The 13,438-nt window shown below is 42.5% G+C and overlaps 2 protein-coding genes across 5 annotated transcripts in view; one reads left to right on the plus strand and one right to left on the minus strand.

Annotated features, from left to right (window-relative positions):
- Window positions 1-9,616, plus strand: part of NBR1 (NBR1 autophagy cargo receptor) — a 47,126-nt gene extending 37,510 nt beyond the window's left edge. For all 3 annotated transcript variants that reach the window (XM_063132451.1, XM_063132468.1, XM_063132460.1), the window contains 4 exons: window positions 246-337; window positions 881-959; window positions 1,952-2,057; window positions 7,736-9,616. In XM_063132451.1, the coding sequence (XP_062988521.1) occupies window positions 246-337; window positions 881-959; window positions 1,952-2,057; window positions 7,736-7,909 (451 nt within the window). In that variant the 3' untranslated portion in view covers window positions 7,910-9,616. The remainder of the gene's footprint in view (window positions 1-245; window positions 338-880; window positions 960-1,951; window positions 2,058-7,735) is intronic.
- Window positions 1-13,438, minus strand: part of PIP4K2B (phosphatidylinositol-5-phosphate 4-kinase type 2 beta) — a 453,863-nt gene that overhangs the window by 201,435 nt on the left and 238,990 nt on the right. The gene's annotated exons all lie outside the window — the stretch shown is intronic.

Here is a 13,438-nt window from a genome sequence, read left to right on the forward strand (position 1 = left end):
AGGCTGATGACTTGAGCCCAAGCCAAGTAACACACACACACACACAGCCAAAATGGGACAATAGCTAAGTGGGACATTTCTACAAGGGAACTGGCTTGAATGTTTAGTAGATCTATATCCTCAGATTTTAGTGAGTGTCTTTTCAGTTCTCTGAGGCTTGTACTAATGGAAGAATAGACATTATGCTTTCCCCCCCTGTAGCTCTTATATCTTCACAAATGTCTGTTTTCATTTGTTTATAACAGATTTCTGGTCCTTTCCCAAAATAATACTTCCCAAGATACTCATTCTCCCAGTAGAGAAGAAGCCCCTTTGGTTCCTGAACAAATAAGAGAAGGTATTGTATCATGTTATGGGTGATGCATTAGGAGCAATTGCTAATCACCTAAGGCATTCATCTTATAGCCTGCCTTTTTCTGGAAGCTCAAACCAAGTAATGGCAATTTAACACACACACACACACAGAGTGCAGTTTTCATTAAATAAGAGAAGTGAATCTTACATTTTCAAAAAGGACAATGCTATTCCTCGTGGAATATTTCCAGTGATCACAATCTCTGGAATTAGCTTTCATCAGGGGTTCATGAGAGAGCTTTGGCTATTGGGCGGTATAGAAATGCAGTAAATAAATAAATAAATCAGACCCCCACCTTTGCAGATCTTCAGGAGAGCTCTGAATGCCCATCTACTTTCACTGACCATGCCTTGGGTGCTGTTTTGTCTTGCTTTGTTTTTGGTAAACTCTGTTTTTATTTATTTTTATTGAATATGTATTTGTTGATGTTTATTATATCTACTTCGTATGATTTTTATTTTGTTTATTGCCATGACAGGGTTCTTTTCTTTCTGTTCCTGCTCATGCTCCTTTTCTCCCCTCTAGACAGCCAAGGAAGAGATGTTCCTGGACTTCCACTTGCAGGAAATGTAAATAATACACCAACAAGTCCAGAATTCTCTAGGTAATAAAAGCCGGGTCAGGCTAGGGTTTTACTTTGATCCAGCTGTCCAGTAGTATCCTATTTCTCACTAAGAGTATCAATTCCCTATGCAATGATTTGAGATCTTCTTCAACTCCCTTACTTTTCCAAAAATGTCCATTTAATCTTACAGTTATACAACTTAAATTAGTCTAGGTTCTTTGTGTGTTCCATGCCTTAGAAATCGCACTGTAAAAATATGGAATTGGTACATAGCAGAAGTTCAGCATCCTGAAAATGCCAGTTTTCTTTTCTTTCTTTTTTGAGGAAGTTTCTAGCCATTAAGGTAGACTTGAACATGTACAAGAAATGGCTTGTGAAATCTTAGAAGCTAGTCAGGACTACCTTTCATTTTCATTTGTATTTCATTCTCAGGCAGTCTTCCTTTCAAACACTGACCAGGCCCAGACCTGCTTTGCTCCAGCAAGGTTGTCGTATCATGTCCCTTCAGATCACACACTGAGACAAAAGATTTTTCAGTAATTAAGTATATAGCTTCCATTCTCTGCAAAACTCCTCTCTTCCCCTTCTCGTGAGAAGCAGAATAAATTATACTGGCAAAAGAAGGCAATATAGACAAATGTATTTAATTGCCACAACATTTCAGGAGGGCCCATAGCACATTCTTTGCATGCAGAAAGTCCCAGTTTCAATCCCTGTCATCTCCAGTAGCAGACTTGGAGAACTGCTGCCAGCTGAAGTAGATTATAGTGGGCTAGATGGACCAATATGCAGACTCGCTGTAAGGTACTTCCATACATTCATATGTTGTTCAAGTCATAGGGTGCTGGTTTTGCAAATGTATTTTGCAAAGAATACATAGGTGGACAAAACCCACTTTTGTCCAAGCAGAGGATCCTCTCTTTTTCCCTCCCTGTTACAAGTATGAGCTAAACCCCACTGTGTGCTCCATTAAGGGGAATCTGCTCAGTTCATTCCTATTATCTCCTGATGCCCTTTAACCTTCTCTGCAGACACACCCAGGGTAACAGCCTTGCTGGGGGCCTGGTGAAGGGGGCCTGGTCAGTGGCTGCCTCAGCCTACAAGGCACTGTTTGCTGGGCCATCCTCCATGGAACAGGTAAGAAGCTCATGTGTTAATAGTGGGAAGGGCAAGCAGGGGCTTAGAGGAAGACGATGTAGACTCTGTGTTCCATGAGCAAACTGTACACATGCAGAAAATGCGGTGTTAGGTGAACCATCCTGAGAGCAAGTTCCTTGCTTTTGTGGTGGCAAAGATAAGCTTGAAAGCTGTGTGCCATCAGTAATTACTGCAACCAGGAACAGGATGATGTGCAGCATATAAATGTTTCCCTATTAATTTTTGCTTGGGATGGCTTGATTTTTGGTTGACAGCCATATTTTGGAATCGGGAAGGAATTTGTCCTACCCAGATTGGCCGCCTGCTGCTGCATATGGCTTGATCGGCTGAGTCATTTGCGTTGGTTTCTTCTGCAGGCGCCTTTCCATCCTGCATCTGTTCTCTGCTTTGTGTCACACTGTGGGCTGGCTAGGATAACCTTGTCTGTGAGTCGGGGTCCCTACATGACCTTATTTTTAGAACTTTTTGTTTTATGCTGTTTCTCATCATTAGATTTTAGTCCCTTCTAACTCTTGATTCTAAAACAGAAACGTTTTAAGATGTGTAGAATTGATTCCTGTTTCAGAAATAGTGAAGCTTCCTTCTCCTTAGTGTGCCAAGTGTATCCTGATATGGATTAATCCTCCCACTCCTTCCACAGACAGGGCCATAGCAGTCATCGAAGATTTTCACCATTCTGGTAGTGGAACACACCTCAGTTTCAGAATGTGATAAATCACAGGCTAGCAAGCCTACTTGTCATAAAAGGCAATAGATGGGTTTTCCTATTGTTTGAAAGAGAAGGAAAGGACAGGACAGAAGGTCATCCCCAGGACACTTAATCATTCCGAACAGAAAATCCTGAGAGCTCTTAACCAACAATCCCTAACATTGACTTCCAGGTAGGCCATGATGCCCTCTGTCCACTGAGGAGGAGAAGAAACCCCAGGATTTTCTTCACGTTGATGATTTCCATAGCCACCCATCTCTTGTCTTCAAGGCATCCAACTGTATCCATATTTGGATGACCTGTTCTCCTGGTCCTTCTCACTAGTCACAGCCAAGAAGGACCTCAGCATCACCCTGTTATGCCTAGTGGAGCATAGTTTCCTCATCAATACCAAAAATAGGCACCTCTCTTTATCCAGGAAGGGCAGAGTAATCCATTCAATCTATATTGAATATCTGCTTAGACAAATTGGGCAGATTCACACGATCATTTTCAGCCACCCTGGTTTAAGCCACCGTGGTTTGTAGCACATACCAAGTGCCTGTTGTTGTTGTTATTTCTTACCCGCCTCCCCCTTTGGATCGAGGCAGGGAACAACATTAGTACAACAATACAATATAAATCAAATACAAAAATTAATTAAAAGAGCATATAAAACCAATACAGTATCAAAAAACAATCAAGACATCTTAAAATTCTTGGTTTAAAATTCATCTGAGAAAGCCTGCTAGAAGAGGCTAGTCTTTATCAAACCACTCAGACCCCATGGACTGTTTTCAGGTTGTGGGTGGTTTGTTAACAGCCCACCCTCACCAGGTTTGGACAGCATGACAATTTATGAGTGGGGTTTGGGCTACAGAATGAGTGCCCAGCGGCTCCTGCCATGTACCAAAAACCATGGTGGTTTAAATAAATTGATTGTGCATTTTTAGATATGGTAAATTGATTCAATAAGTAAATGTCACATCAGACCTTTTCAGCCAACAACAGATTGACGCAGGGAACTGGAATCTGGACTTTCAGGTCTTTCAACAAATACAGAATAACTTCAATCCCCTGACAAGAGATTTGTTTGCTGCCTCACTAAAGAATCACAAACTCTGCACTGCTTCTCTTGGCCCAGTGGAAGTAGAACACTCCCTCAACACTCTGTGGCCTATAGGCCTTCTTGTTTGCCTTTCCACCAGCTCCCCTGCTTTCCAGGGCTTTGAGGAAAACTGATTTTCAAGGACTCTGTTGGTCCTAGGCTCGTCCTTACCAATTTGCCCCTGCTTTTCATCCAGGAAAGACCTCTTTCTCATCCCTTCCCCTTAAAAAAACAAACTAATTCTATTATTACTATTATTCTTCTGGCTATACAAAGTTTATTTTCTTATCTAGCACAAATTGGACATACTCAGGGCAATAAAAATCTACCTTAAACATACCCAGCCCTTGAGACAATTCCAATTTGTTTCTCATATGCTTTCACTCAACAGCTATGGGGAAAATGTGTCCAGATCCACATGAGCTAGATGGTTAAAAGCATGCATATTTCTGGCATCTGAGCATCATGCCTACCCAAACACCTCCATGTTACTGCACACTCAACTAGATCAACAACAACCTTGGCTGCTTTAAGCATCCTTGGCTGAAATATGCAGGGCAACAACTTGCAAAACCCAAATTCTTTCATTGGACATTATAAAATTGACACATATTCCTCTGCAGATGCCTCCTTTGTTAGGAGGATACTCCAGCAGATGCTAGCATCACAGTTGAGTAGACTCAATTATTTTGTAAAACTTTTTCCCACCCAAATTGGTAGTTAACTTTAGCATATCCCATTGTTGGATGCCTTCCTCAGCTCAACCTGAAGAACAGAACATTGGCACTTACCGAGAAGGTTTGTCCTGGGTTGGTGTGCAGGAGGCATCCCAGCCGCACTCTTTGTTTTTCATTGAGTCTGTCTGTACATACACAGTTCTACAGCTGCTGACCACTACACCCTCGAACTGGTCCTTCTCCTGTGGGACTCCAGTTAGTTATTCGTTCAGATGTGATCATTGCCTTAACATTAATCTGCATAGCCTTGTGGTCCTTCTTCTTACACGTGGGAGAGTGTCTACTTCTGCCTGTTTCTGAGCTGTAGCCCAGAGGGAACTGGCAAGGAGGAGCTTGGGACAAATAGAGTTCTTGAACATATGTCATGTGGTCCCTGCTTTTCCCTGGGCGTTAGGAGGAAAGTTAAACTCATTGTGGATTTCTGCACATCAGCCCAGAAGGAATCATTTGCTAGACAGCAGCCTTTAGACATATTAATTCCTTGTTTACTTTATTTATTTATATTTATCTAGAGTATTTTTATCCCACACCTAAGCCAAAAAGGCTCCTGGAGTGGCTTACAATAAATCACTAAAGAAGATAGTCCCTGCCCTCAGGCTTACATTCTTAAAAAAAAAAAGACATGACACTTGAGGAAAAGGGGATGGGGAGGGAAGAGGGGGAAAAGAAAAAGAAATTAAGGAGGCTGTTCAGCAGGACTGATAGGAAAGCCCTGCTCCCCCCTCTCAGATGCAGACAGCTGGACATCAGGAAAAACTTCCTGACTGTTAGAGCAGTATGACAATGGAATCAGTTACCTAGAGAGGTTGTGGGCTCTCCCACACTAGAGGCCAAGATGCAGCTGGACAACCATCTATCAGGGATGTTTTAGGGTGGATTCCTGCCTAGAGCAGGGGGTTGGACTAAATGGCCTTATAGGCCCCTTCCAACTCTATTATTCTATAATTCTCTGAATTGTTGACATGATGGAATGTGATCCCTCACTTAAATATCCACTAGCCTGAAGAACCTGCACATGCTTTTGTCATGAGAGGTATCTTGGAGATCAAACAAAACTGTCAAGAGTAATGCAAAGGAGTTCTATTCTGTAATCCTCCTAAATTGTCTGTGTCACCCAGTTGAGTATAGATGAGAGGCTCCAGGCATTTCTGGACTCCTGAAATTTCCCATTCCCATATGGATACTGGGCATTATTATTATTATTATTATTATTATTATTATTATTATTTGCATTTTTATACCGCCCAACAGCCGAAGCTCTCTGGGTGGTTCACAAAAACTAAAACCATTCAAAGTATAAAACGAACAGTATAAAAACATGATATAAAATACACATTAAAAATGATTAAAAACATACCATACATGATTAAAACATCTTTAAAACATCTTTAAAACGTTCTAAAACACCATTACACCTGCTGCAACCCATGGGCTGTCTAGATCCTCTGGAAGACTGAGGCTTGGGGGCATAGGAGCTTGGGCATTGGCTGGAACTTATGTTTTCCAAATTAAAAGTCCCTGGCTTGAAGGGACAAAAGGAATTGTCAATAAACTTAGACCTGTGCTCTTTCCTTCTGGGGTCAGAGAGCATGGCATTTTTTCCCTCCTTTCTCTAGACCAGTTACATCTTGAAGCATTCCATCGCAAAGGCTTACTCATCCGAAAGGCAACAGTAGAATTTGTAAGCTCAGTACTTACCCAGTGCTTCACACCACACATAGTGCCAAACTGACATCTGCTGCAATTACATGAGCAGAAAATAAGAATGGGTCAAGACTAGCATCTGCCATGAAGATAGCTTTTTGTGAACCGCCCAGGGAGCTCCGGCTATTGGGTGGTATAGAAATGTAATAAATAAATAAAAATAATAATAAATAAATAGCTGGCTTTGATACCTTAAGAGGAGTCTTGTGGAGCTTAGATTGGTTCAAACTGAAATTCAGAAACCCTCAAAATGCATGGCAAATGTCTTCAACCACTTTATCTGACTTCCCTACAGCTGGAAGGATTTGGGCTCCTTTCGAATAGAGGACAGCTGAGGCCTTGAAAGGAGGTGACATGAGGAGAGTTTGCTTCCCTCCAAAGCATTCCCCCTTCTTTTCTGAACCTATCAGGAGCCTCCCAGGCTTAGAACATATCTGAGGGAATCCCTCCTGGCTGTTGGGGTGGGGTCCATGGAGGACAGGAGGAAACTTCCCTAGTGAGTCTGGACTTTAGGGCTTTCCCCTCAACTGAAGCTTGGTTCTAATGTTTCAAACAGCTAATTTGTGTGTGAGGGGGTTCACTTGCAGAATTTGTTTTGCCATCAATGTGGGGAGGGGAATAAGAATCCCATGGCCTACACAACTCTGCCCAAGTTAAGATAGGCAGCTTTGTTCAGGGCAGGAAAAAAAACATGAATCCACTGTTACTACTACCATGTTGGAAACATGCTGCAAATACTTAGAATAGCCACTGTGTCTTCTAGTAAGGGTGAGGTGGTTCCATGAATCCCAGTGGTGCCAGTAACAGAGTTTGTATTTGATGAGAGAGGAAGAGCTCCTTCTGGGGCAGCTAGAGTTTGGGGAATCCTCCTGTACTTGCTTCTTCTGAAAGGTCAAACCAACCCTGCCTCTCCATCAATCTTTTCTGCACTTCAGGCTCAGAGAGGGCAATCTCTCCTCTTGAACAACCACTGAGCAGGAGGAGAAGCAAGTGATTCAGCAATTCAGCTTGCAACCAGCTCTTCTTTTTAAAAATATGAATGGGTAGTGAAAGGGGCAAGCAGCTTGGGTAATAAACAGTAGTCCGCACAGGGGAGAAACAGAGAAAAGGAAAAGGCCAGGACTTGCCTGCATACAGAAAAAGAACTGGCATCAGTGCTCCAGAAATTCCCTGTCACTTCAGAGCAGATAGGACGAGAACTTTGTTGTTCGTTGGGCTTTCCCACCAGAGGACAAAAAGGGGTTAGGCCCCTTCCAACTCTACTATTCTATGATTCAGTTATTGACAAGGCCCTGTCTGTGGGGTGAGTGGGATATTGGGATATCTTCCTCTCCTGAGGAAGGAATTTCTTGGGTTCAAAATTGGAGAAGCGTGTATGTTTCCTTCCTTGTTTTGTTAATTGTCTCTTTTGTCCTTCAAGGCTCTTCCTATGACCACCGAGGATCATATGGCCACTTTCCTGGCCAACCTGAGCGAGATGGGCTTCTGCGACCGGTACCTTAACCTCCAGCTGCTGCGGAAACACAACTGTGACATGGCCCAAGTTGTCACAGAGTTGCTACAACTGAGTCACAGTGATTGGTACGGGAACTAATACGGAACCTCATTCACCTTGCTCATTAAAAACCTGAGCAGCAAACAGCACCAGCAGCTTCCAGCTCCCTTCTGTTCCAGCAGAGCAGAGATGGATTGGATTCCATTTTTCAACACATCGTGGTTCACCACCACCACTAGCATGGCTCAGACACTAGGATCTCTTTTAACTCAGAAATACTAGAATTCTCAGCCTGGCATAACGCCAGATTCTATATAGTAGAAAAGAGGTGAACGTGCACAAGAAATATAAGTGAGCTGTGTCTCTAACTACATTCATGCGCTGCAAGCAAGAGCCAAAGACTTGAGGGACCATCCTGCATTGTCTCTGTCCATCTTGTATTTTCTTGCAGATGGACACCAGGGGTGGTGTTGGACCTAAGCACACGTCTTGCTGAAGACCCTCCTCCAAGTTAGGCCCTCTAGTTTGCTTTAGAACTTCCCTGGTATCTTGTAAAAGCAATAATTCCACCACCATTTTGTGTATGTGTTGCAGGGCACTGGTACTACCTAACATAACTTTAATCTTATTCTAATTATTGCTTTCTCATAGCAAATCTCACTGTACCTTAAATGCTGCTGTTTGCTGGTTAGTTGTGGGGATGGAATACTGTGAAAGAAGCAAATTGGGTAGCAGAATAGAGCAGGTGGTTTGCCATAAAAATATCTAAACAAAGAGCAGTTGCTCCTACTATGTAAATCTTTAGAGGTATTATGAACAGTTATTGCATAAAGTATTTGAAAGGCAAATGGTCAGGACACACAAGTGTTTTCAAAGCTATTTTTGTAGATCCATTTTTACCACTCAAGACTTTCTGAAGAATAGACTCTGAAAATTCACTATTCCCTGATCTTTTCCACCCAGATGTTAAACCAATTTGTGATTTATAAATTGCATCATCATTTTTAACAACTCTTGATGCAATTTGGATATATTAATAATGCCTTCCAGACATTTCTTGCATGGTGTAGAACAGAAAAACGTTGAGGACAATACTGGATGAGAGATAACTTAACGAAGGCAAACTCTCCTGCCCCAGAAGTAAAAAGACATGAGATGTGAGGAATTTCTGCCCAAACCGTTTTCAGATAAATAGGATTTGTGTCCATTCCCATCAGATTCTGCCCTTTTACTTTACTCTCAGGTGTTCCTTTGACTTTGCAAATAATATGAGAAGAATGAACACTGCTATCTCATAAAACATGGTGATGGGGTGAAACCAAGTCTGGCTTTTCTTTAACTTCTGGGGGAAATGGTTGATATAGGCAGCAGGCACAAAATTGAAAAATGGAAGTGAGAAAAGGGTAAATAAAAATTGAGTGAAAACCTGCTTTTGCAGTTGCTTTTTAAAAACTGCATGGAAAACTAAAAAAAAATCTGAATGGAGACCTTCAGCTTTGGGATTTCTCTCTTGAGGCAGTGGGGGGAAATCTTGATATTACTAGGTAAATTCTTTTTGTATTCTCTTGAATTAGATTTATTAGATTTATTTAGTTCAATCAGTGAACTTTGTTAGCCCTAGTAGAGAGAGTTTTCTTTAGGTTTCATAAAAACTGAAAAATTCTTCTGTTGTCTTTGTATATTTTATAGAGGTTGCATGGATGATAACTTAAAACAGTGCAGATATTACAATCTTTGTATATTGTTTAGAATAAACACTTTAAACAGTCTTTGGGTGTGACAAACATTAAAGTATACATTAAATAAGTAGCCTTGTCTTTGTGAAAATAAAACTTGCTCTTCACCGAACTTTGCTTGCTGGCTGGGGGTTGTCAAAGATAAAAATCCACTTTGGTTATAAGGCAACTCTGTTTTATTGAGCATAAAGCTGTATGGAGAAAGTCCTACAGATAAATAACTTCTCAACTAGCAGTGTGAAAAGCAGGTATATTTATACATAGTAGCATCTTAACCAATTAGCAGTTAGCAAAGTTATAAAACAAAACAAAGACAGATCAAAGAAAACTTCATTTTACCTTAGAGAACTTCTGTCAGATTGACCTGGATGGTCAGTCCTCCTTATCAAGCTAGTTTATTTGTTTTCTACTATATCAAGAGGTCTTGACAGGTAGAAATTCCAATTAATCATTTCCTTGGTGATATAACAGTTTTAGCATTACAGCACATTCAGGCACATACATTATCCCAATCCCATCATGCAGTTCACTTGCAAGAACCAAACTACATATAGAGCAGGTATATTATATCAAGGCTTCTGACCTTGTTTTCTCTGGGTTTAGGGATGGGGGAACTTTGCAGTCAAGCAAACTGATTTTGAAATAGACTTCCATTGAATGCGGAGCCTCATGTGGCGCAGAGCAGTAAATCAGCAGTTTCTGCAGCTGAAATTCTCCATGGCCTGAGTTTGATCCCAGCAGAAGCAGGTCGACTCAGCCTTCCATCCTCCCGAGGTCGGTAAAATTAATACCCAGTTAGCTGGAGGAAAGGCAATAACGGCCAGGGAAGGCAACGGCAAACCACCCCGCTCTAAGGCCTGCCAAGAAAACATCAGCAAAAGCTGGCGTTCCTCCAAGAGTCAGTAATGACTCAGTGCTTGCACAAGAGGTTCCTTTCCTTTTCTTCCATTGAATGCAAAGCAATTACACATAAAGTATGTGTAGTGACAGGACCAAGGATTTCCTTCCAAGAACCTGTTACTACTTGGAATGCCTCATGCCTCCCTGCTCTCTAGATGATGAGGCTAACTGGAGTTTTGCTTAAATCCAGCACCCCTGAAGCCAGAACCATACACCTGTGGGAGCTGTGAAAGCTGGTTGGGGGAAGGGATGCATGCTTGTCTGGAAACTGCGCTGGGTATATTTCACAAATAATATAGCATGGGGCTTTTACATTTTTTAGAGAAGCTGAGCTATCTTAAAAAAATGAAAAGTAGCTTGCCAGATATACATTCCAGGGCTGAATGGGGATTGCACAATGTTCAATGAACGACACTTCAGAAATTTATTCAACCCCCTTTTAAAGCCATACAAATTGGTGGCCATCACTACATCTTGTGGTAGCAAATTCCAGAGTTTAACTGTGCGCTGTGTGAAGAAGTACTTTTATCTGTCCTGAATCTCGTACCATTCAGCTTCATGGGATGACTCCAGGTTCTAGTATTATGGGAGAGGGAGAAAAATGTCTCTCTATGCACATTCTCCACACCATGCATAATTCTGAACACCTCTATCATGTCTCCCCTGAGCCTCCTTTTTTCCAAGCTGAACAATCCCAGCTGTTGTAACCTTCCCTCATAGGGGAGATGAACCAATCCCTGATCATTTTAGTTGCCCCTTTCTGCACTTTTCCCAGCACTACAATACCGTATTTCTTCGATTCTAAGACGCACTTTTCCCCCTAAATAAACAGCTCTAAAAATGGAGTGCATCTTAGAATCGATGGTGTCTTAGAATCGAAGCAATACGGTAAGAGGAAAAGAGGAAGCTCCTGCAGCAGCCTCGAGCTATGCGAGCGAGGAGGAGCTGGTTGGGTAAGCGCCTGGTTTTTTGTTAGTCAAATTTATTCGTAAGTCCCATCGATTTCCATGGGACTTACTCACGTGTCGTCGTCCCCTGGTGCACAGACAAGTAAAGAGCGGGACTGGAGAGTTAAGCGTTTTAGCTCCTTAATTGCGTCTTCTCCTCTCTGTCCCCGCCTGAAAATATTGTTTTTGTTTCAACGCCCTCCCTTCTTCCCACGCAAACTGCGGTTTCTTCTCTCACAGAGGGAAAAAAGAAAAGGACACAACCGTTAGAAGAAAGCGGGGGGGGGGGAGGAGGTTGGCTGGGCGGTGAGGGAAGTATTTCTTCGATTCTAAGATGCCCTTTTTCCCCAAATAAACATCTCTAAATATGGGGTGCGTCTTAGAATCGATGGCGTCTTAGAATCGAAGAAATACGGTATATATATTTTAAGTGTTGTGACCAAAACCGTACACAGCATTCTAAGTATTGCACCATAGATTTGTATAAAGGCACTATGATACTGGCAGTTTAATTCTTGACTACTTTTCTAATTATCCCTAGTGTAGAGTTTGCTGCTTTCTTTACAGCAACTGCACACTGGGTTGACATTTTCATCAAACTGTCCACCATAACCCCAAGTTCTTCATGGTCTCTGTGCATCACACATTATTGGCTCTGCACCTGTGTGGAGCCTCAATCCAGGAACCTTCCGAAAGCTGAGAACACTTTTGGGCAGGAACCCCTCCTGCCCATCATCTACTGTGCATGCTTGGCTGGGGTTCCCGCCCAGTTCTCAGCTGTTGGAAGATTCCCAGATCAAGGCTACACACAGCCACAGAGCCCATAATGTAATAAATAAAATAAATAATGTGTGAATGCACAGATGACCGCTCAAAGAACTATGGTTACAGATAAGGCAACCTGCATATCTCATTCTTAGTCACTGCCAGTTCAGATCCCATCAGTTTATACTCCCCGCCCCCCCTGCAAATGTACGTCACTTTATACTTGCCTACATTGAACCGCATCTGCCATTTGGGCGCCCACTCTCCCAGTTTGAACAGATCCCTTTGGAGCTCTTCACAATCCTTTTGTGTCTTAACAATCTTAAATAATTTGGTGTCATCAGCAAACTGGGCCACTTCACTGCTCACTCCTAATTCCAGATCATTTATGAAGAAGTTGAAAGCATTGGTCCCAATACCGATCCCTGTGGGACCCCACTGTTTACTTCCCTCCATCTGGAGAATTTACCATGTATTCCTACTCTGTTCTTTCTGTCATTTAGCCAGTTACTGATCCATAAGAGGACCGCTCCTCTTATTCCATGACTGCTAAATTTGCTCACAAGTGTTTGGTGAGGGACTTTATGAAGAGCCTTTTGGAAGTCCAAGTAAACAATGTCCACCACATCACCCCTGTCTACACGTCTATTGCCTTCCCCTGGTGTATAGTACCCAAGGCTGATCAAGTTATTTTTGCACCTGAGGCAGAAAATGACACAAGTTCCTCTGCCCCTCCCTGCCAGTAAAACTACAATCAAATGAATAACGCCCTGCCCTTTCAGGATACCCAATTCAGCTGCCTCTAGGACCGCCTCACTATCTCACGGTAGGCTGAGCCCAGGCGGTGAAGCTGGTTCCTGTTGAAGCGGCGGAGGACGTGTCAACGAGAAGCAAACGCTGTTGACCAACTCCACGCTCGCCTCAAGGAGCATAAGAGTGTTCAGGCAAGCGCAGCTGAGCCACTGGAAGAGCTGCTTTGCCCGGGGGTTCGTCACCGCTACACATGTTTTCACTTCAAAGGGGGAAAGAGGAAGTTTGGAGCATAAACTGAAAACACGGAAATGGGAAACGCGGGAGGCGGGGAAGGGGCCGGCATTCTGGAGCGAACGCGTGACGTTTCTGCACGCAAAAAAGCAGCCAACGCAAGAGGGGAGAAGGCGAGTGAAACTAGGAGCGCTTCAGGAGAGGACTGAATTCAAACCGGTTAAAATAAAAAAATATTTAAAAACAGCAAAAGGCTGGATCGAGATTTAGCAATTCTTAGAGCAGTCTTATTGAGA

Source organism: Elgaria multicarinata, chromosome 1 (assembly GCF_023053635.1).
Source record: "Elgaria multicarinata webbii isolate HBS135686 ecotype San Diego chromosome 1, rElgMul1.1.pri, whole genome shotgun sequence".
NCBI classification, from domain to species: Eukaryota; Metazoa; Chordata; class Lepidosauria; order Squamata; family Anguidae; genus Elgaria; species Elgaria multicarinata.